Source organism: Zalophus californianus, chromosome 8, assembly GCF_009762305.2.
Source record: "Zalophus californianus isolate mZalCal1 chromosome 8, mZalCal1.pri.v2, whole genome shotgun sequence".
Classification (NCBI taxonomy): Eukaryota; Metazoa; Chordata; class Mammalia; order Carnivora; family Otariidae; genus Zalophus; species Zalophus californianus.
The window spans coordinates 116,002,641-116,026,263 of record NC_045602.1 but is presented as its reverse complement, the minus strand read 5'-3'; the positions used below and the strand labels follow the sequence as shown (position 1 = coordinate 116,026,263).

General features: G+C 41.6%; 1 protein-coding gene across 13 annotated transcripts in view; it reads left to right on the top strand.

The window, feature by feature from the left end:
• NCOA6 (nuclear receptor coactivator 6) overlaps positions 1 to 23,623 on the top strand; it is a 104,185-nt gene that overhangs the window by 69,426 nt on the left and 11,136 nt on the right. For 12 of the 13 annotated variants that reach the window (XM_027620958.2, XM_027620959.2, XM_027620954.2 and 9 more), the window contains 5 exons: positions 6,767 to 7,883; positions 10,508 to 10,629; positions 14,339 to 17,317; positions 20,200 to 20,268; positions 23,100 to 23,136. In XM_027620958.2, coding sequence (XP_027476759.2) covers positions 6,767 to 7,883; positions 10,508 to 10,629; positions 14,339 to 17,317; positions 20,200 to 20,268; positions 23,100 to 23,136 — 4,324 coding nt within the window. The remainder of the gene's footprint in view (positions 1 to 6,766; positions 7,884 to 10,507; positions 10,630 to 14,338; positions 17,318 to 20,199; positions 20,269 to 23,099; positions 23,137 to 23,623) is intronic. The other variant, XM_027620965.2, reaches the window with a different exon arrangement.

Here is a 23,623-nt window from a genome sequence, read left to right as displayed (position 1 = left end):
CTCCTCTAGGATTTTGATGGACTCCTGTCTCACATTTAGGTCTTTCATCCCTTTTGAGTCTATTTTTGTGTGTGGTGTAAGGAAATGGTCCAGTTTCATTCTTCTGCATGTGGCTGTCCAATTTTCCCAACACCATTTGTTGAAGAGACTTTCTTTTTTCCACTGGACATTCTTTCCTGCTTTGTTGAAGATTAGTTGACCATAGAGTTGAGGGTCCATTTCTGGGCTCTCTATTCTGTTCCATTGATCTATGTGTCTGTTTTTATGCCAGTACCATACTGTCTTGATGATGACAGCTTTGTAATAGAGCTTGAAGTTTGGAATTGTGATGCCACTAGCTTTGCTTTTCTTTTTCAACATTCCTCTGGCTATTCGGGGTCTTTTCTGGTTCCATACAACTTTTAGGATTATTTGTTCCATTTCTTTGAAAAAAGTGGATGGTATTTTGATAGGGATTGCATTAAATGTGTAGATTGCTCTAGGTAGCATTGACATCTTCACAATATTTGTTCTTCCAATCGATGAGCATGGAACATTTTTCCATTTCTTTGTGTCTTCCTCAGTCTCTTTCATGAGTATTTTATAGTTTTCTGAGTACCGATTCTTTGCCTCTTTGGCTAGATTTATTCCTAGGTATCTTATGGTTTTGGGTGCAGTTGTAAATGGGATCGACTCCTTAATTTCTCTTTCTTCTGTCTTCTTGTTGGTATATAGAAATGCAACTGATGTCGTGCATTCATTTTATATCCTGCCACTTTATTGAATTCCTGTATGAGTTCTAGCAGTTTTGGGGTAGAGTCTTTTGGATTTTCCACATAAAGTATCATATCATCTGCAAAGAGAGAGAGTTTGACTTCTTCTTTGCCGATTCAGATGCCTTTTATTTCTTTTTGTTGTCTGATTGCTGTGGCTAGGACTTCTAGTACTATGTTGAATAGCAGTAGTGATAGTGGACATCCCTGCCGTTTTCCTGACCTTAAGGGGAAAGCTCTCGGTTTTTCCCCATTGAGAATGATATTTGCTGTGGGTTTTTCATGGATGGCTTTTATGATATTGAGGTATGTACCCTCTATCCCTATACTCTGAAGAGTTTTAATCAAAAAAGGGTGCTGTACTTTGTCAAATGCTTTTTCTGCATCTATTGAGAGGATCGTATGGTTCTTGTTCTTTCTTTAATTAATGTATCACATTGATTGATTTGCAAATGTTGAACCAACCTTGCAGCCCAGGAATAAATCCCACTTGGTCGTGATGAATAATCCTTTTAATGTACTGTTGGATCCTTTTGGCTAGTATTTTGGTGAGAATTTTTGCATCCATGTTCATCAGGGATATTGGTCGTAATTCTTGTTTTTGATGGGGTCTTTGTCTGATTTTGAGATCAGGGTAATGCTGGCCTCATAAAATGAGTTTGGAAGTTTTCCTTCCATTTCTATTTTTTGGAACAGTTTCAGAAGAATAGGTATTAATTCTTTAAATGTTTGGTAGAATTCCCCTGAGAAGCCATCTGGCCCTGGGCTCTTGTTTGTTGGGAGATTTTTGATTACTGCTTCAATTTCCTTAGTGGTTATGGGTCTGTTAGGTTTTCTGTTTCTTCCTGGTTCAGTTTTGGTACTTTATATATCTGTAGGAATGCATCCATTTCTTCCAGATTATCTAATTTGCTGGCATATAGTTGCTCATAATATGTTCTTATAATTGTTTGTATTTCTTTGGTGTTGGTTGTGATCTCTCCTCTTTCATTCATGGTTTTATTTATTTGGCTCATTTTTCTTTTTGATAAGTCTGGCCAGGGGTTTATCAATCTTATTAATTCTTTCAAAGAACCAGCTCCTAGTTTCATTGATCTGTTCTGCTGTTCTTTTGGTTTCTATTTCATTGATTTCTTCTCTGATCTTTACTATTTCTCTTCTCCTGCTGGGTGTAGGCTTTATTTGCTGTTCTTTCTCCAGCTCCTTTAGGTGTAGGGTTAGGTTGTGTATTTGAGACCTTTCTTGTTTCTTGAGAAAGGCTTGTATTGCTATATACTTTCCTCTTAGGATCACCTTTGCTGCATCCCAAAGATTTTGAACAGTTGTGTTTTCATTTTCATTTGTTTCCATGAATTTTTTTAATTCTTTAATTTCCTGGTGGACCCATTCATTCTTTAGTAGGATGCTCTTTAGCCTCCATGTATTTGAGTTCTTTCCAACTTTCCTCTTGTGATTGAGTTCTAGTTTCAAAGCATTGTGGTCCGAAAATATGCAGGGAATGATCCCAGTCTTTTGGTACTGGTTGAGACCTGATTTGTGACCTAGGATGTGATCTATTCTGGAGAATGTTCCATGGGCACTAGAGAAGAATGTGTATTCCGTTGCTGCTTTTGGTACCGGTTGAGACCTGATTTGTGACCTAGGATGTGATCTATTCTGGAGAATGTTCCATGGGCACTAGAGAAGAATGTGTATTCCGTTGCTTCTGAATGTTTGTGAATGTTCTGAATACATTTGTGAAGTCCATTTGGTCCAGTGTGTCATTTAAAGTCTTTATTTCCTTGTTGATCTTTTGCTTAGATGATCTGTCCATTTCAATGAGGGGGTGTTAAAGTCCCCTACTATTATTATATTGTTGTCAATGTGTTTCTTTGATTTTGTTATTAATTGGCTTATATAATTGGCTGTTTCCATGTTAGGGGCATAGATATTTACAATTGTTAGATCTTCTTGTTGGATAGACTCTTCAAGTATGATATAGTGCCCTTCTTCATCTCTTATTATAGTCTTTGGTTTAAAATCTAATTTGTCTGATATAAGGATTGCCACCCCTGCATTCTTTTGATGTCCATTAGCATAGTAAATGGTTTTCCACCCCCTCACTTTCAATCTGGAGGTGTCATTGGGTCTAAAATGAGTCTCTTGCAGACAGCATATCGATGGGTCTTGTTTTTTTTATCCAATCTGATACACTGTGTCTTTTGATTGGGGCATTTAGCCCATTTACTAAATTCAGGGTAACTATTGAAAGATATGAATTTAGTGCCACTGTATTGCCTGTAAGGTGACTGTTACTGTATATCATCCTTTTTGGTCTATGTTACTTTTAGGCTCTCTCTTTGCTTAGAGACCCCTTTCAGTATTTATTGTCAGACTGGTTTCGTGTTTGCAAATTCTTAGTTTTTGTTTGTCCTGGAAGCTTTTTATCTCTCCTTCTATTTTCAGTGACAGCCTAGCTGGATATAGTATTCTTGGCTGCATATTTTTCTCGATTAGTGCTCTGAATATATCATGCCAGTCCTTTCTGGCCTGCCAGGTCTCTGGATAGGTCTGCTGCCAATCTAATGTTTCTACCATTGTAGGTTACAGACCTTTTGTCCCAAGCTGCTTTCAGGATTTTCTCTTTGCCTCTGAGACTTGTAAGTTTTACTATTAGATGTCAGGGTGTTGACCTATTTTTGTTGATTTTGAGGGAGGTTCTCTGTGCCTCCTGGATTTTGATGCCTGTTTTTCTTCCCCAAATTAGGGAAGTTCTCTGCTGTAATTTGCTCCAGTATGTCTTCTGCCCCTCTCTCTCTTCTTCTTCTGGGATCCCAATTATTCTAATATTGTTTTGTCGTACGGTATCGCTTACCTCTCGAATTCTGCCCTCGTGATCCAGTAGTTACCTCTTTTTCTCAGCTTCTTTATTCTCCATCATTTGGTCTTCTATATCACTAATTCTCTCTTCTGCCTCATTTATCCTAGCAGTTAGAGCCTCCATTTTTTTTTTTGAGATTTTTATTTATTTATTTATTTGACAGAGAGAGATACAGCAAGAGAGGGAACACAAGCACGGGGGAGTGGGAGAGGGAGAAGCAGGCTTCCTGCCGAGCAGGGAACCCAATGTGGGGCCCAATCCCAGGACCCCGGGATCATGATTGGATCGGATCAAGCCAAAGGCAGACGCTTAACGACTAAGCCACCCAGGTGCCCCGAGCCTCCATTTTTTATTGCACCTCATTAATAGCCTTTTTGATTTTGACCTGGTTAGATTTTAGTTCTTTTATTTCTCCAGAGAGGGTTTCTCTAGATCTTCCATGCTTTTTTCAAGCCCAGGTGGTATCTTTATAATCATCATTCTGAACTCTAGTTCCGACCTCTTTCTAATGTCCGTATTGATTAGGTCCCTGGCAGTCGGTACTGCCTCTTGTTCTTTTTTTTGAGGTGAATTTTTCCTTCTTGTCATTTTGTCCAGAGGAGAATAGATGCATGAGAGAACAAAATGCTAATAGCAGGGTAACAACAACCCCAGAAAAATACACACTAAACAAATCAGAAGAGACCTTCCAGAAAGTGGTCGCTTTTCTGTTCAGAGTTGCTGCTATTCCTTTCTTCGACTTCCTGTTGAGTTCGTAGGTGTTCAGAATGGTTTGATACCTATGTAGCTGAATTCCTGGTACCAGACAAAATTTAGGTCTCCTACTCCTCCGCCATCTTGCTCCTCCTCCCCACCCCCGAGCTTTTACTTCTAACCGAAAAAATGCTTGTCTGTGTTATTGTCTCTTGCCAACTCCAAAGAATCAGGGATTTGGTCTGTCTTGTTTATTTGATATTACCTTAGCACCAAAAGTGTCTTGTACATATTAGGTACTCAATAAATAATTTTTTTTAAGATTTTATTTATTTATTTGACAGCAACACAGCAAGAGAGGGAACACAAGCAGGGGCAGTGGTAGAAGCAGGCTTCCTGCAGAGCAGGGAGCCCAATGCGGGGCTTGATCCCAGGACCCTGGGATCATGACCCGAGCCAAAGGCAGATACTTAACGACTGAGCCACCCAGGCTCAGTCCCTCGATAAATAATTACTGATCAAATGACTATACACTGGTATATTCAGTGTGTATAGTATATGCAGTGGTCGTGGAGTTCAAGTTAAGAGTTTATAAGCTAGGGGCACTTGGGTGGCTCAGTCAGTTGAGCATCCAATTCTTTATTTCACTTGCATCATGGGATCGAGCCCCTTGCTGGGCATGGAGCCTGCTTGGGATTCTCTCCCTCTCTCTGCCCCATCCCCCATTTTGTCTCTCAAAAAAATAAAAATAAAAATCTTTTTTAAAAAGTTTATAAGGGTAGTTTAAAAAATCTTCCTTGGGATTCAGAAAAACTCTGGATAGTGTGAACAAGGGATAGTTTGTCCCCTGTCTCCCTGGCTGGAGTATGGACTGGTCTCATAACTTCATTATGGCTTCCACTTTCTAGTCCTCACTTAAAAATGACAAAAGATAAAATCATCTAGAGGATTATTCAGTAGAAAGGGGGATATAATGCAAGAAACTACAGGAAAATCCCAAAGACCCATCAATAAGTAAACACTGCAGCAAGCTGGCAGTGTCCTTGTCTAAATTAGAAATAACCAAGAAGACTAAGACATGTCCCATGTGATCCACCAGGGACTGCCACAGGGGAGGGTCAGTGAAGTTTTAACATCCCTTGTTAACTGTTCTCTGTCCGCAGCTTCTGGGTTGTTTGTCAGTTGTGTCCCACCAGAGGCTCAGCTTCCAGATCAGGATTAAATAATTTTTAGCTGGGGCACCTGGGTGGCTCAGTTGGTTAAGCATCTGCCTTCACCTCGGGTCATGATCTTAGGGTACTGGGATTGAGCCCCGCATCGGGCTCCCTGCTCAGCGGGAGCCTGCTTCTCCCTCTCCCACCCCCCCGCTTGTGTTCCCTCTCTTGCTGTGTCTCTCTCTGTCAAATAAATAAATAAAAATCTTACCAAAAAAAAGATTTTATTTATTTGAAAGAGAGAGAGAGAGAGACTGAGAGAGCAGGAGTGGGGAGGAGAGGGAGAAGCAGGCTCCCCCTGAGCAGGGAGCCTGATGCGGGGCTCGATCCCAGGACTCTGGGATCATGACCTGAGCCAAAGGTAGACGCTTAATAACTGAGCCACCCAGGTACCCCTAAATAAATAAAATCTTTAAAAATAATCATTTTTACCACATCGGGGCAGAGAAGATCTGTCCTCAGGAAGTATTTAGTGTTCTTTCTTTTCATGTGCAGCATCCAGGTACCACACACATAATCTGTGAGAGTCATTCATTTTCCAGGAAGCATTTTTAAAATGTCTTATCAACATTGTCAAGATTTTCCTAAGAGATTACATCACATTCATTGTTTCCTGGACTCATCTAAAGCAGAGCTTATTTCACTAGCCTACAGTGCTTTTCATTAACTTTTTTCACCTTAAAGTAGCTACATATCATTTTTAAATAGATGCTGCCTTTCTCTTTAATCTGAAACAAAGTAAACTATTGATCTTCAAAATGTTATCTTTAAGGTACCAAATAGAAGTAAAGAAACAATTTCCCCTTCTTTCCTCTGGTCATTGAGAATGTAAACAGTCATTCCCTAGTCATAGCTCCATACTTAGAAAAGCTACAGAAGCCTGGATGGCTCACTTGGTTGAGCATCCAACTCTTGATTACAGCTTAGGTCATGATCTCAGGGTCCTGGGATCGAGGCCCACATCAGGTTCCACGCTCAGCAGGGAGTCTGCTTGAGATTCTCTCTCCCTCTCTCTCTGCCCCTCCCTCCCTCTCTCTCTCCCTAAAATAAATAAATCTCACTCACTATATTAAAAAAGAAAGAAAGAAAAGAAAAGCCACAGAAAATATGTCAAGCACAGCATATTTGTTTTTTTTGGTCAGTGGACATGTGGGTGATGGGTGTTTTTCCAATTAATTTGAGTATCTTAGTATCAATAATATAAGACTATTTCTTTCTGAAACTGTCCTTTCTTTTTCCTTTTTTAGGTGGTCAAGGAGCTGGTCCTCCTCAAAACCAGATGCAGGTGTCCCACGGGCCACCAAATATGATGCAGCCCAGCCTCATGGGAATTCATGGCAACATGAACAGCCAGCAGGCTGGTAGTTCTGGGGTTCCTCAGGTGAACCTGGGCAACATGCAAGGCCAGCCTCAGCAGGGCCCACCATCTCAGCTGATGAGCATGCACCAGCAGATTGTGCCCTCCCAGGGCCAGATGGTCCAGCAACAAGGAACCTTGAACCCTCAGAACCCTATGATCCTTTCAAGGGCCCAGCTTATGCCTCAGGGCCAGATGATGGTGAACCCTCAAAGCCAAAATCTTGGGCCCTCGCCCCAAAGGATGACCCCACCCAAGCAGATTCTTCCCCAGCAGGGCCCACAAATGATGGCACCACATAACCAGATGATGGGGCCTCAGGGGCAAGTTTTACTCCAACAGAACCCAATGATAGAGCAGATAATGACCAATCAGATGCAGGGGAATAAGCAACAGTTTAACACTCAGAACCAATCCAATGTCATGCCGGGACCAGCACAGATAATGAGGGGACCAACTCCAAACATGCAAGGAAACATGGTGCAGTTTACGGGACAAATATCAGGACAGATGCTGCCACAGCAAGGGCCCGTGAACAACAGTCCGTCTCAGGTTATGGGGATTCAGGGGCAGGTCTTGCGACCACCAGGGCCCAGCCCACACATGGCCCAGCAGCATGGTGATCCTGCTACTACAGCAAACAATGATGTCAGTTTGTCTCAGATGATGCCTGATGTTAGCATGCAACAAAGCAACATGGTTCCCCCCCACGTGCAGGCCATGCAGGGAAACAGTGCCTCGGGAAACCACTTCTCAGGCCATGGGATGCCTTTCAGTGCACCTTTCAGTGGAGCACCCAATGGAAATCAGATGTCCTGTGGTCAGAATCCAGGCTTCCCAGTCAATAAGGATGTCACACTAACAAGCCCATTGTTGGTCAACTTATTGCAGAGTGACATCTCTGCGGGCCATTTTGGGGTAAACAATAAGCAAAATAATACCAACGCAAATAAACCGAAGAAGAAGAAACCCCCTCGGAAGAAGAAAAATAGTCAGCAAGATCTAAAGTAGGTTGTGGTAGTTTCACCTCAAATTTTATTTATTTCTATGTGGACAACTTTTTTTGTTGGAAAATTTTAAGCATATATAAAATTAGAACAGTATGAAATCCCTGTGCTTCAACAACTATCAATTCAATCTATCTTGCCTTCATCTCCCCATTACTTTTTTGATTATTTTAAAGCAAATTGACTAAATATTTCAGTTCTATGTATCTCTGAAAGATAAAAATGGTTGGTTTTTTTTTTATGAACACACAGTATCATTAACATGTAGAAAAACTCACTGCCTTCATATTCTCACATATTCAAACAATGTTCAAATTTCTCTAATTACCTTAATTCTTTTTTTATAGTTTGTTCATATAAGGATTCAGACAAGGTTTATACATTGCAGTTGATTGATATATGTCTCTTAGGTCTGTAGTCTCAGGGGGACTGTGGCACATAGAAACTGAAAAGTAGCCAGTGCTGCCACATTGCACCTCCACAAAGCACTTCAGGCTATTAGTGGCTGTTGGGGGAGCCAGAAAGGCCAAGTGTGTTTTAGAGATGAAAACAATTTATGGAGATTCCTTGCTGTCTCAAATAGAAATAGATTTTTGGGGGTGCCTGGGTGGCTCAGTTGGTTAAGCATCTGACTCTTAATCTCAGCTCAGGTCTTGATCTCAGGGTCGTGAGTTCAAGCTCCATGTTGGGCTCTGTGCTGGCATGGAGCCTACTGTAAAAAAAAGAAAAAAATAGTTTTTTATACAAATGCCTTTCCTGTGAAGGCTCTCCATTTTGTTTTTGTTTTTTTTTTAAAAAAGGCTTTCCATCATCCCTAGATGCTTAAAACCTCACTTTAGGTTCGTTGGACCTTTTAAATCAGTTACCCTTTAAGTAAAGGTTCTCCAGGTGAGTTCTTTTGCACTTCCTTCCTTTTGCAGGAAGGAAAATTAATTTATATGTCATGTCTTGAAGCTAAGTGTTAATAATCATATTTTTGGCTTTGATAAAATTTCCAGAAGGAGTATTGATTAACTGGATTTTCTGCCTTTAATCATAAAATTGGAATTCAGGGACATTTGTTATTAGGGCATAGTGACTAATGAATGTAAAATGGGTTAATCAAAACAAATTGCTAGAACTGTAGAATAGGAGAGTTTTAGTTAACCATAAATGTTCAAAATAAAACCTACTGTCTCCATGCCTTCCCACAATATTTCTTTGATTGTACTCTAATATTATACCATACTCACTTGTTGCTTCTTGAATCTTAAAAAAGTCTATAACTGTATATTAACAAACAGTATTTTCCTGAATTCAGACCTAATAAGACCATTAATTATCTGATTTTTCCAGTAGCTCTTTCTAAGTTAAATTCTTTACTGCTATCAACGTGCTATTTATTCCTCCCAGTAGTCTAGGAGTAAAATTGCAAGGTTATTCGGTTGCCATTAGTATGCATTCTTGCTGTCTTCATGAGTCCTGAGGGAGATTGCTTACTTCTTGTGGCTAGAAATTGTGAAAAGGACCTTATATAGCATCAGGGCTTCTAGGAAAGGGAGACAGTATGTCTAATAGGAAGAGCACCTGCTCCTAACTCTTATCAGCAGCTCACTGTGGAACCATGGGCCTCTTATACCTCTCTGGGCCTTTGTTTTCTCATCCATAACATGAGGTGGCTAGACCAGATATCTGAGATTTTTTTTTAGCAGTGCAGTTCCATGAAAGTAAAACCTACAGAATCCTTATAATTTGAAGTGAGAGAGAAGTCATAGAAGGAACAAATTGATATAGGCATCTGGATGTGTTTCAAGTTCTAAATTTCCATGTGCTAGGACTTTTTAAAATGGATTTAAGGTAAGGCTTAGAAACTACACAATATAATGAGATCAAATGCGGTCTAAAAGTGGGTGACCAACATCAGGGCAAAGGGAAACTAAAGGAACAAAGGTGCAGCTAGGAATAAGATTGTAAACCAAATGGATGTGAGCTGCTGGTTCTTTGGAAATTTGGGTATTAGTAATAACATTCTTTTCATTTCTTTTTCCCCCGCTAAAAATTCTAAGCTACAACCAGGTAAAAATGAAAGCATCCCAAAGCCAACGGGGATGTCTGCAAATACTCATTCAGCAGAATTAATTAGCTTTGTTCTAGTATTCTCCATTTTTCTTTATTCTCTGAATACCATTTTTATCAGCCAGCCTACAACCTCTTGCAAGGTGTTGTGAATTATCCACACACAAAAAAAAGAAATAATCTGGACTCCCCGATTGACCTTGATAACTACACCAAAGATAGTGTGGTTTCACAGAAACAGTACTTTATAATGTTGATAGCCCAAACTATGATCAGGTCTTAAAACATCTAAGGGATGGATGATTAACGTGAAAATCATTATGTCAGAAATTTGTAGAAAGCACTTTGAGTAAATAGCCATACTATTAGAGTAAGTAGATTTTATGTAATGAAATTGCTGGATTATTTTTATGCCAAATACCGAATATTTTATCAGACTAGAGAGATGTAAGTAATGATAAGGATGATAATGCAAACAGATTTTAGTTCTTCAGAAATAGGGGAGAGGTTAAGCTAGTTTCATGTATAAACTATGCAACTTACTCTCAAATGTGTAATTTATTTTTTAGTACCCCAGATACTCGCCCAGCTGGGCTGGAAGAGGCCGATCAGCAACCATTGCCAGGAGAACAAGGAATTAACTTGGAGAACTCGGGCCCTAAACTGCCAGAATTTTCAAACCGACCACCAGGTGATAAAATGTTAGCTAAAGATTATATACTTTTCATCATTTATACAGCAGTACAAGGTTTCTTTTCAAGGAAACAGTAGTTTATTTTGTCTCCTAACTAGGCTTCTTTAGAGATAAAGTGTATCTGATATTTGGAAACTTTGCCTTGATATTAAGTAAAAATTTCAAATACAACTTCTGAAGCTTGTGTGTATACGTAGTATATACAGTTGACCCTTAAACAACAGGGGTTTGAACTGCATGGGTCTACTTACATACAAATTTTTTCAATAAATATAGTACTATAAAGGTATTCTCTTATTACTAACATTTTCTTTTCTCTAGCTTACTTTACTGTAAGAATACAGTATATAGGGATGCCTGAGTGGCTCCATCGGCTCTCTCTCGGACAAATAAATAAATAAAATATTTTTAAAAAAAGAATACAGTATATAATACATATAACACAAAATACATGTTAATGGACTGTTTATGTTATCAGTAAGGCTTCCAGTCAGCAGGTAGGCTATTAGTATTTAAGTTTTGGAGGAGTCAAAGTTATATGTGGATTTTCAACTGCATGGGGGGTTGGTGTTCCTAACCCCCACATTGTTCAAGGGTTAACTGTATATATACGGCTTAGATTAGTCTTGCATTATTTTAAGTCCTCAAAAAATCAGACTGAATTGTCAAGTGCCTCTTTATTCTTGTCAGTATCGAGGTTCTAGTTGGCATCAAAATGGAGTAAGATTAAATGGAAAAATGTTCTCACTCTAATCCTGCTTGCCTGCCTTTCTTGCAGCCTTTCCTACTAGGGTTGTTTCTCAAAGCAGAGAACAGGGTTTACAGTAAGATTTTTCTATAGCAGTTTTGTTATGAATCTTTAAGCATAAAAACTATATGAGAGTAATAAAAAGATAACTCATGTACCTACCACCCAACTGAATAATAAATAGGATCAGTATTGTTGAAGTCCCCTGTGTTATTCCCCTTTCTGACTATAAAATAATATTATCCTCTAAATGTTGAAAAGAAAAAAGCTTCTAAAATTCCTTTATTCCAACCTAGGTGTTGCAGAAGAACTAAGGCCAGTATCTCTGTACTTGTTACTGTTGGCCTGAGCAATGATTTGTAACCGTATTCCCCTGTGACTCAGTTAAAGACACACAAGCCTGTTATACTCAGGTCACTCTCCCCTGTGTATACAAAAGATTATGTTTTGTTTTTTCTTCACTAGTTATTACACCTTTTTGGCATGTAAATGAGAATGACATTATTTGGGCGATAAACTTTAATCCACCCTTATGTATTTTAAAAGTGAATCAAAAAAAGAAGTAAATACATCATGATGTCAGTATTTTGTGTTATTTATTACAAATTGTTTGGGCACACCACACTTCCAGTCAGTGAGTTGCAGCAGCACAGTTGAGGCGGGGAGGTCACCGGTCTTGACAGGTATATCCAAAAGGCATTATGAATAGGAAGGTACCTTCTTCCCTCAGACACATCTGAATTCTTATGTGAATCGCAGGGGTCCTCACACACATACTGCTTCCTTTCCATAGTTTGTAAACTAGGAACCTATAGGCTGAATTTGACCTATTAGGTGTTTGAATTGTCATGCAGTTTCTTAAACCAAACAAAAACCTGAATTTATATGCCTTTAGACAGAACATCCATTCTGATCAGTTTGGCTCTGTCCACAGGACTACTACTGTCTTATACCACACCACTTCTCTTCTTCACTACTGGTCTGGTGCCTAAAGGCATATGAGCTTGCATCCCTTGATTAACAATAGGGTGTTTGGTTATGTTATAGACACCGTGTGTGCTTTGGCTTTCCTTCTCCACCCTTCTGTCATGGCAACCCTAATCTCTTTTCTTATCATTAGTGCCCTTTGGACTGCCACCTCCAGTTTCTGGAACCTTTATAATAGCCGTGCTGTCAGCTATTACTTTTGAGAGGCTGCTGTATTATCTGTTCTGCTCTCTGGTATTTACTGTGCTGCCTGGTGGGCTGATTTAAAGATAAAAGACATTTGTGTCATAGCCCAACCAAAGTGGACTTCTACAGAAATGACAATTTTAATATGGGAATCTGAGTTAAACCTGTAGAAATGCCACATATTATTGGCTCTATAAATGTAAAGAAGTAACTCGGGCCTAAAATAGAAAAGGATTTTTAAAAAATCTTCAAAACTGAATTCGGCACATTGTACTCAGTGGTGCCATGGAAATCTTTGGCCGGAAGACATTAATTAGCTATGGACCACAGGGTCTGACCCTGTGGATCAGCAGCATTTGTAGCTGCTCTGTGAAAATCTTGAATCATCATTTCTGCCAACTGCCAGAGCCAACTGTTCTTATTCCTGCACCTTTGTAAAACTTTGCTTATGTATTTTTCATGCAACAATGGAATAAATTTAGTTTTTGAAATTGTATCCCAGCTATATCTCCACTTTTTCCCGTGGAACCCCCTTTATTCCTGGTTAATGCTTTTCCTTTCTGCTGATTGCATAAGGCTTTGGTTCTAAAATGCCAAGTAAAGGGGCGCCTGGGTGGCTCAGTTGGTTAAGCAGCTGCCTTCAGCTCAGGTCATGATCCCAGGGTCCTGGGATTGAACCCCACATCAGGCTCCCTGCTCGACGGGAAACCTGCTTCTCCCTCTCCCACTCCCCCTGCTTGTGTTCCGTCTCTCATTGTCTCTGTCTCTCTGTCAATTAAATAAATAAAATCTTTAAAAAAATAAAATAAAATGCCAAGTAAAATCTTCACAAAAGAAAGAATCATTTGAGCTCTTGCCTTCTGGAAATCTATAAGCCATTGTCCCCCAGATTCTTGTCCGAAATTATTTTTTATTCCTGAGGGCACTGCTTCTGGCTTGCTTATTCTCCCATTGTGGATTCATAGAAAATATTTCTCCAAATAGAGTTTTAATATGTAAGAAAGTAAATGAAATTAATATCCATTAAAAAATCTTCAGTGCCCTCAATTGATTTTCAATGTGTATATCAGCTTCTATGAACTCCTACTATTTATTAAACTGATTTACATCGGAGGGGCAGTTTAATTCAGTTGGGGTCCCCAAAGGATTGAGCCTGAAAGATGCAGCATGGTGTATGGAGCCAATGGATTGGAGTAATTTTAAATCCCTCTTAAGGAGTTTGAATCCCAGCATCTTATAGTTTACTTCTGTTGAAAGAATAAAAAGGCTGTCTTCGGTGCTGGCATTTTCTCAAAATCTAGCCTTAAAAAAATTAATCAGTGATAACAGAAAAAATGAATCCTAAATGCCTTAGCTCATTCCCAAGGACAGTGGCATATTTATTATGCCCACGTGACAGCCCAGTGCTGGGTGCTCAGCTCCTTGCTGTTGATGGGAATTGTTCTCATTTCTTCCGAATGAGTGGCTGGGACAAAGTCGGCCGCTCTGAGCGCGCAGCACACAGTGTCTGTCTGGTAGTCTTGGTGCAGTAGTGCCGCATTCACACCCTGAGGACTACGGAGCTCCAGGTTCTGGATGCTTTGCTTTGTGCTTCCGTAAGCAGTGTGCCCCTTGGCTTATGTCGGAAAGCAAGGGGCTGCCCCCACGCCCCCAGGAGTGGCCATGCCTGAGCTGTTCGTGCCCTGCCCGCGCCGCCCAGACGAATATTGCTTGGCTGTGCTTTAAAGGTAGCAGAGCTTTTCTTGCCGAAAATCTAACTTCCCTGATTTGGGGGGCTTGTTTTAGGTTATCCTTCTCAACCAGTTGAACAGAGGCCACTTCAGCAGATGCCTCCTCAGCTCATGCAGCACGTGGCAGCCCCACCGCAGCCACCACAGCAGCAGCCGCCGCCACAGCTGCCGCCACCGCCGCCACCACAGCAGCCGCCGCCTCCCAGTCAGCCACAGTCGCAGCAGCAGCAGCAGATGATGATGATGCTCATGATGCAGCAGGACCCCAAATCTGTTAGGCTTCCAGTCTCCCAAAGTGTCCACCCCCCACGGGGCCCCCTGAATCCAGACTCCCAGAGAATGCCCATGCAGCAGAGTGGCAGTGTACCCGTCATGGTCAGTTTGCAAGGACCTGCCTGCGTGCCACCATCACCTGATAAACAGAGAATGCCTATGCCTGTGAATACTCCTTTGGGAAGCAATTCAAGGAAAATGGTATACCAGGAGAACCCCCAGAATCCTTCTAGCTCACCACTGGGAGAGATGGCCTCACTCCCTGAAGCGAGTGGCAGTGAAGTACCGTCTGTCTCAGGAGGCCCAAACAACATGCCTTCACATTTAGTGGTTTCCCAAAATCAGTTAATGATGACGGGGCCAAAACCCGGACCATCACCCCTTTCAGCAACTCAAGGTGCAACTCCCCAGCAACCCCCTGTCAATTCCCTGCCCAGCTCCCATGGCCACCATTTTCCAAATGTGGCTGCTCCAACCCAAACATCTAGGCCTAAAACACCAAACAGAGCCAGCCCCAGACCCTACTATCCTCAGACACCCAACAATCGCCCTCCCAGCACAGAACCTTCAGAAATCAGTCTGTCCCCAGAAAGACTCAATGCCTCCATAGCAGGACTCTTCCCCCCACAGATTAATATTCCTTTACCTCCTAGGCCAAATTTAAACAGGGGCTTTGATCAACAGGGCCTAAATCCAACAACTTTAAAGGCCATCGGGCAAGCACCTTCAAATCTTACCATGAATAATCCTTCCAATTTTGCTGCCCCACAAACTCACAAATTAGATTCTGTGGTGGTGAATTCTGGAAAGCAGTCTAATTCTGGAGCAACAAAACGGGCTAGTCCAAGCAACAGTCGCAGGTCTAGTCCTGGGTCCAGTAGGAAAACCACCCCAAGTCCTGGGAGACAAAATTCCAAAACCCCTAAGCTTACTCTGGCCTCTCAAACAAACACAACCCTGTTGCAAAATGTGGAGTTGCCAAGAAATGTATTGGTCAGTCCCACTCCTTTGACCAATCCCCCTGTACCTGGGAGCTTCCCTAACAACAGCGGGCTGACTCCTCAGAATCCTGCCATGCCTGTGGCTGCAGTGGGGGGTGTTCTCGAGGATAACAAGGAGAGCTTGAATGTGCCTCAGGACAGCGATTGCCACAATGCCCAGGGTAGGAAGGAGCAGGTAAACATTGAGCTCAAAGCAGTCCCTGCCCAAGAAGTTAAAATGGTTGTCCCCGAAGATCAATCTAAAAAGGATGGGCAACCTCTGGATCCTAACAAACTTCCCAGTGTTGAAGAGAACAAAAATTTGGTGTCTCCTGCTATGAGGGAAGCACCGACATCGTTAAGTCAACTCCTTGACAACTCTGGAGCTCCTAACGTGACCATTAAACCCCCTGGGCTTACAGATCTGGAAGTAACACCTCCAGTAGTTTCTGGGGAGGACCTGAAAAAAGCATCTGTCATTCCCACACTGCAGGATCCGTCTTCTTCTAAAGAACCCTCTAATTCCCTAAATTTACCTCACGCTAATGAGCCGTGTTCAACCCTTGTGCATCCAGAATTGAGTGAGGTCAGTTCTAATGTTGCACCAAGCATCCCTCCAGTAATGTCAAGACCTGTCAGCTCTTCCTCCATCTCCACTCCCTTGCCCCCAAATCAGATAACTGTTTTTGTAACTTCCAATCCTATCACAACTTCAGCTAACACATCGGCAGCTCTGCCAACTCACCTGCAGTCTGCATTGATGTCAACAGTTGTCACAATGCCCAATGTGGGCAGCAAGGTTATGGTTTCTGAGGGACAGTCAGCTGCTCAGTCTAATGCCCGGCCTCAGTTCATTACACCTGTCTTTATCAATTCATCCTCAATAATTCAGGTTATGAAAGGATCACAGCCAAGCACAATTCCTGCAGCTCCACTGACAACCAACTCTGGCTTGATGCCTCCCTCCGTTGCAGTTGTTGGCCCTTTACACATACCTCAGAACATAAAATTTTCATCTGCTCCTGTACCACCTAATGCCCCCTCCAGTAGTACTGCTCCAAATATACAGACTGGTCGACCCTTAGTCCTTAACTCACGAGCCACCCCTGTTCAGCTTCCTTCCCCGCCTTGTACCACTTCTCCAGTTGTCCCTCCTCATCCCCCTGTCCAGCAAGTGAAAGAATTGAATCCAGACGAGGCTAGTCCTCAGGTGAGCACCTCAGCAGATCAGAGCACTCTGCCCTCCTCACAGTCAACCACAATGGTTTCTCCCCTTTTGACCAATAGTCCAGGCTCATCTGTCAGCCGGCGAAGCCCAGTCTCCTCTAGTAAGGGCAAAGGAAAAGTGGACAAAATCGGCCAGATTTTGCTGACCAAGGCATGTAAGAAAGTTACAGGTTCTCTTGAGAAAGGGGAAGAGCAATATGGTGCAGATGGAGAAACTGAAGGCCAAGGGCTAGAGACCACAACTCCAGGGCTCATGGGAACGGAGCAGTTATCCACAGAGCTGGACAGTAAAACCCCAACACCCCCAGCACCCACTCTGCTAAAAATGACCTCTAGCCCTGTGGGCCCGGGCTCCACCTCGGCAGGACCCAGCTTACCTGGCGGTACTCTCCCCACCAGTGTGCGCTCAATAGTAACCACTTTGGTACCCTCTGAGCTCATCTCCACGGCGCCGGCCACAAAAAACAGTCATGTTGGCATAGCACCTGAGCCACGTGCAGGTGGCCTAGTGGAGGAGAAAGTGGGATCCCATCCAGAGCTTCTGCCCAGCATAGGTATGTACTTGGGGCCTGGCATCATCTCCTCATGTCAATTTTTTGATGACCTATCCCACAAAAGAAAGCATGACTTCTTTTCTACTTGGAGGAAGAAGAATGGGCCAGATGGCAATAGTGGTAGTTTTATTTATTGGAAGTATATTGGGAAATATACTTTAAAAAAAAAAGTTTACGTTTATTAACATGGTTCTCTCTCAGCTCCTGAAACAATGATAGGCCTTTCATTTATATAAAGTTTGTCACTTTACAAGGCAGCCTCTTTACATATGTTATCTCACATCATCATCATACCAACCATGTTGGGTAACCCTAACCCCATTCTGCGGGTGAGAAGATTGAAGCTCAGAGTTCAGTATCTGTTCAAAGTCCATACTGTGAACCTCCAGTTTAACATTGTCCCTTAAAGGTGAATAGCAGCTTCTGCAAGTTCTCGTCACTGTAATAATGACTTGCTCTCAACAGTTTCAGGGCAGGGTTCTCATGGCCCTTTCCTCATTGTACTCTATCCCAGAGACTATTCTCTTCTGACTGGCTACTCCAGAGGAGAGCTTTTCAAAAACCCAGGTTTCATGATTATAGACACAGGAGATGCAAAGTGGTTGAGAGACAGGCTTGAGTTAGTATCACAGTGCCAGCATTTACCAGCTCTATGGGTTTAGGTAAGTTACTTGACTACTCCAAACTTGAGTTTCCTTCTTTGTAATATGGAGACAACAGTAGTTGTAAGAATTCAGTGAGATAATGCATATCATGTGCTTAGCACAGAATATAGTAATCAACACATGTAAGTAATTCTTACTGATTTCTCTTTGATTCAGTCTCTGTAAATTAGGCCATTCCAATTTGTGTATATCTTTAGATTATTTCCTATGTACTGTTAAGGTGTGCAAATGACGGGAGCATTGGTGTCCTTAACACCTCCCTTCCTCCCTTCACACCCTGCCTCTCACATACACGTTCCTTCTTCTGTGAGGCCCAGAAGCTCTGTTTCTGCAGAGTGGAGCCAATCACGCACTGCCAAAGCTGAGAAGGACCTTTGCTATATCCTAGGCAAGCAAATAGTGCCTATCTTTTTTAATGCAGCTGAAAATTTTTGAGTGGTAAGCACTCAAAACGTAAGTTTCAGGGTATGATCAGAGTTCAGATTCTGGTTACCAATCACAGTTGGATGAATTCCTTGACCTCTTGTAAGTCATGTACTTGATCTGTAAAATGGAGGCTGTAATTCCTACCTCCCAGAATTTATACAGATGTAAGGAGAGGCCTTAGCATAAAGTGGCCAGCACACTGCCTCACTCAGAGCTTTGGAAAGGTTAATTCCCCTTCTCTCTGCCCCTTTACTTCAATGCTGGAGATACAAGGAGAGATAAAAGCCCTTGAAGAGTTCACTGCCCTTAGAGGAGACAGAGACTTCACAGGTCTGGGCGCTCTAGGTTTCTGGTTCTGGTTCTGTGGAGGTAGGTGACCTCTAAGATTGAAGAAACCTGGTGTGACTTAAATATATTCTCTGCTATTAAATATTTCTATTATAGAACTTTCCCCCCACATACCCAGAGAATAATGGTGAAGTGATGAAAAAATATTTTTATCTGGATCATATATAATCTTAGAGGAATATATGAGCTTTGGGGAGATGAACCTATAGTTGGGGAAAAAAACCTTCAATTTTAGTTGAGATTGTTTCCATTCTTTTTCAAGAGGCTTCTGGGTTTTTATCTTGAAAATGTGAGAAACCAATACTAGAGTTAAAAGTAAAAGTTAAGGTATAGTTTTAAGCTTTATGAGATAAGCATCCAAAATAAATTCTTAATACAAATCATTACTGACTAGGCAGGCAGAGAAATCTACAAAATTCACAATTTCTACAATCAGGTAAAACTTACTGTTACAGAGTTTATCTAGGATGTTAGACTGAAATGTCAAGATGGGAGGACATAATCCTTGAGTGACTGTGGCATATCTATGCCCTTAATCTTTACTGTATGATCCAGGAAGCTCCCATTCTAGAGTACATTGCGTATCCTGTTCCATTCCTCTTCAAGGACCTAAGTACTCTCTGTCCTCCGAAGCATAATTCTCATGTTTATCCCCTCCATTGTACCATCAGTTTTCTCAATCTAGAATTGATCTTTGCTTTTGATTTCTATAGCACTTTATACTTTATGAGGCTTCTTCATATAACATCCCAGTGCATTCCAGTGTACCACATATGTGTATCTTATCTTTATACTGGACTGTGTTCCTGATAGGCAAAAATAATAATTGGTCTTGAAAGGTGCCTGGCACAGTGCCTTGCCCCTAGTTAAGTTCTTGGTAACTGTTTGTTAGACAAGTAAATGACATATCAAATGATTTATTCATCAAGTATGAATTGAATATCTGTTTTATGAGCATCATTCTTTGCCAGGTGCTGTAGAAAAGTATAAAAGAAATTGTATGATTCATTTCAGGTCTCAAGGGCTGTGTGTAATCTTTACAGGGATGAGACAGTTTTTAAATGCTAAGGTGAATGGTATAATTGTTCCTCTGAAAATGTTTGCGTTGCCTACTAAGGTATGCTTTGGAGTTTTTCAGAGTACTGGATAGAACATGCCCCTAAGAAGCAAAAATCGTGGGTGCTCTTGTCCTCATGACCACCTCCTTCCTTGATCTTTGTACACACAAAAGGGAAAAAGACCACCTACTGGTGGTCTATGTTACTGTGTGGTACAATAGCTAATTTTTTAAGTAAGTTTTGAAATGTCCTTTCAAGGCAGTTGAAATGCCCTCCAAGAGGGTGTGTATTTAGCAGTTACTTAGCCCTTGATTCAGTCAGTGTTTTCTGTTTTGTTGAGAAAAGAAAGTAAAAGGCCTGTATTTTTTTTTCTTCCTTGCCTTAGCCCCTTCACCAAGTTTAGTCTCAAAGGAAACTCCAGCCACAACACTGCAGGGGTCTGTTGCCAGACCAGGTAAGGCATGCTTTGGAGAAACTTCTCCAAATGGAATGGATTATGTGTGAAAGAACTGCTTCTCTCCTCAGGGTGCCAGGAAGTGGCTGAAAGTCTCTCACCTCCTGGCTTCAGAGCAGACTTCAGTTGAGCGGCAGAGCTTGTGCAGTACTATTTGAGGTTACTTTCCCTGGACCAGTTTGCTGTCTTACGCATTTCTGGTGTCAGCCAGGGAACTCAGGAAGGGCCTTGCACTACCCATTGTCTGCCTGCCACCCAGCTATGTGTGGTTTCCATTGCACAGTTTGCCCTGTTCCATGACCCTGGCACCCATAGCTGGCAGCTGACTGACTGGCATATGGCAGCTCGCTGGGGTGGCAAGCATTACTGCACTAAACTAGTAATTGCACTTTCATGACAGGAGTGGAGGCTTGTTCTGAGAACCTCTGCTACAGTGAGGCAGCCATTCCCCAGGGAGTCAGTCATTTCAGTCATCTCTGGATGGCATTGTGTTTCTTCCCATGACCAAGAAATTGCAAATAGCACTAGGGATGGTGTTTCTGGAAGGTGGAGTACATGGTAATCTGACAAATAATTGTTGTGGAATCCTGTGTCAGCTCTGAACGCATGAGGATCTTGATGGCAATAACAGCACTGCCCACTGCCTCCGTAGGCAGATAAATACGCCAAAGCAGATAAATATCATAAATATGATACAGTTTAGTCTTGCCTGGCCCTTTGTCACTGGAGGTATTGAGGGATACCAAAAAAAAAAAAGTATGACACTTTCCCAAGGAGGTTAAAATCTCATTTACAGTACAGTTCACACTTGACAAAATTTGTAAGCAAAAAAATACTGCTGTGTTTAATTTTGTGGGCCTAAGCCATTGAAATTAAGGTATAACTTGTGGTTTATTTTAAAGATTTTTTTTTAAAGGCATCTCTATACCCCGGGTGGGGCTTGAACCCACAACCCTGAGATCAAGAGTCACATGCTCCACCCACTGAGCCAGCCCTACTTATGATTATTTTAAAATGGGCTTCAGGTGCTTTGTGCTATGCTATGTTCTATCGCACACTCTGAGTAAAATCAGTCCTCTGAAATGAATGGATGATTTCACCCACCCAGATTCTTCCTTTGCTACCAACTGGCCGCATGATTGTGCTAGGCACCCGAGAAGGGTGGGAGTGGAGCGAATTATTCACAGAAGGGCTTATAGTAAAATTCATTTTTGGTGAGAAAAGAAGCAACTAGGAAGAGGAAGGGAATTCCATTTCCTGCCCCAATTTTTTACTCCAGAAAAATGTTTTATCATATCCTACATCGAAGTCAGAATAATTGGCCAAAGAATCCTGTTCCTTTTAAAAGTTTCACTTAAATGAATCTCCAATGCCCCCAGAGTCACTAATTGCCTTCACCAAATTCCTTTGATCTGTACTTACATGAATTATCTGTGATAGTGTTAAAGTTCTCAAAAGCACTGAATTTTGTTTCAGATGAGCAAACTAATCAAAATTTTTATGTAATCAGCCTCCTTTGAGCTGTTTTTTTTTTTTTTTTTTTTTTTTTTGAGCACATGTTACCTGAGTTTGTATGCTCCAGTGGAGCCAGCAAGGGAGCAGAGAGAGTACTCAGTGAGGTGGTATCTGTTTCATGTGGTGGGGTTTCCAAGGTTTATGGGTTAGATATGGGGAGCTAAGTAGCAAATGGGAAGCAGGGACTCCCTCATCTTGCATTGAAGATGCAAGGCTCCTCGCATTAAGGCTGTATCAACATGAGCATCAAAGCAATAATAATAATAGCTAATATTAAGTTATTACTAAGAGCCAGGTGCTGTACTAAATTTTTATATGTATTATTTCATTTAATCTTCTTAATTTTGAGGTGGGTAAAGTGTCCCCTTTTTTTCAGATGAAGCATTGAGCACAGAGAGGTCAAGTAATTTGCTCAAGGTTACATGGCTAATCAGCAATGGGGTCAGAATTTTAACCCATGCACTCTGACTTCACTGCCTTCAGGAAGGTTAACATGTAGTCAGTGGGGTAGATGAGGCATACACCGAGTCTGTGGTGCTAAATTTTCTAAAAGGGGGGACAGGGACAGAGCTGTGGAAGTCCAGAAGTGGGAGAGATCGCTGCTATCTGGTGCATCAGAAAAGTCTTTTAGAAAGATGGAACTAAAAGCATATAATGGAGGAAGATGTTTTTCTGCTGATGCTGAGAAAGAAGTGCCTGGTAAACCCATAGAGTGCTCATTTAAGCAAAACCCTGCTAGACAGATTACTGAGGTTTTCCTTCTGGAGGGTGTTTCTGGGAGGTTGAGGAAGAGAGGAACATAATGGAGTTTGTGGGTGTTATCTCAAAGCAAAGCAGCCTGCCCTCTAAAGCTCAGTGAGGAAGTCCTTTGGAAGAGAATGCATCCTGAATAGATATTCAAGACATATTTGAAGATTACTGTCTTTAAAAACAAGTGTCAAGAGGGTGGAGATATTTTAAGAATGAAAACAATCTCTTCTACATGAGAGGAAGAGGCTTATTTTACTAACCTAGTTATAGCTGGGTGAAATATGAACCAGGCAGTGTGAATTTAATTCTATTGATCCAAACAGGATTATTTCACAGTGTGGAGTAGAAGTAAAAATAGACCAAGTAAGTGTCTTATGCCCCAGACAACTGAGTTGTGTCCCTGCCAACTCTGTCTCTGTACCATGTAGGGTGAGAATCCTGTTGGACACAGAGACATGTTAGCCTAAATAGGGCATTCAGAATTCTCATAGACACCGCGCTTCTCCCAGTGGACATAGACAACAGGAGCTCCCACATCTCATTTCTGTCCTTTGTATTTTTCACAGAACTCGAGGCAAATGCTGCCATAGTCTCTGGACAAAGGTAAGATGATCATTCTGCAGACTCAGCATGAAAATGGCATAAGCCTCTTTGAAGGGTATCGGCTTTCTCATCCTTTAAACCTCTCTTCACCTTGGCCTTTTCCCTCACTCTTTGTACCAGTCTGTTTTCCCTACTAAAGCAGGGGAGCTGTCATGAGTCCTAACCCCTCAGAAGTAACATTTCTCTTAATAAAACTTGGTGGCTAAGTTTCTCCCTTTTTTGGTTGTTTTGAAAACTGAATGAGAGAACATGTTCAGCGCTCACCATAGTGAGTAAATAATAAATGTTCGGTATGTAGGAGCTGTTGCTATATTGTCATTAATAATAGTCCTTGCAACACCTTCTGAAGTACAGCTGTTTGTTCCTCCAAGCATAAGAGAGAGAACCACGTGGGGTCTGACCCCAAAACTCAGGCTTTTTCTGTTATACTATAAGCCCCACAACCTGACAAAATGAAATACACCTGTGACTTCAACCTCATTAACCC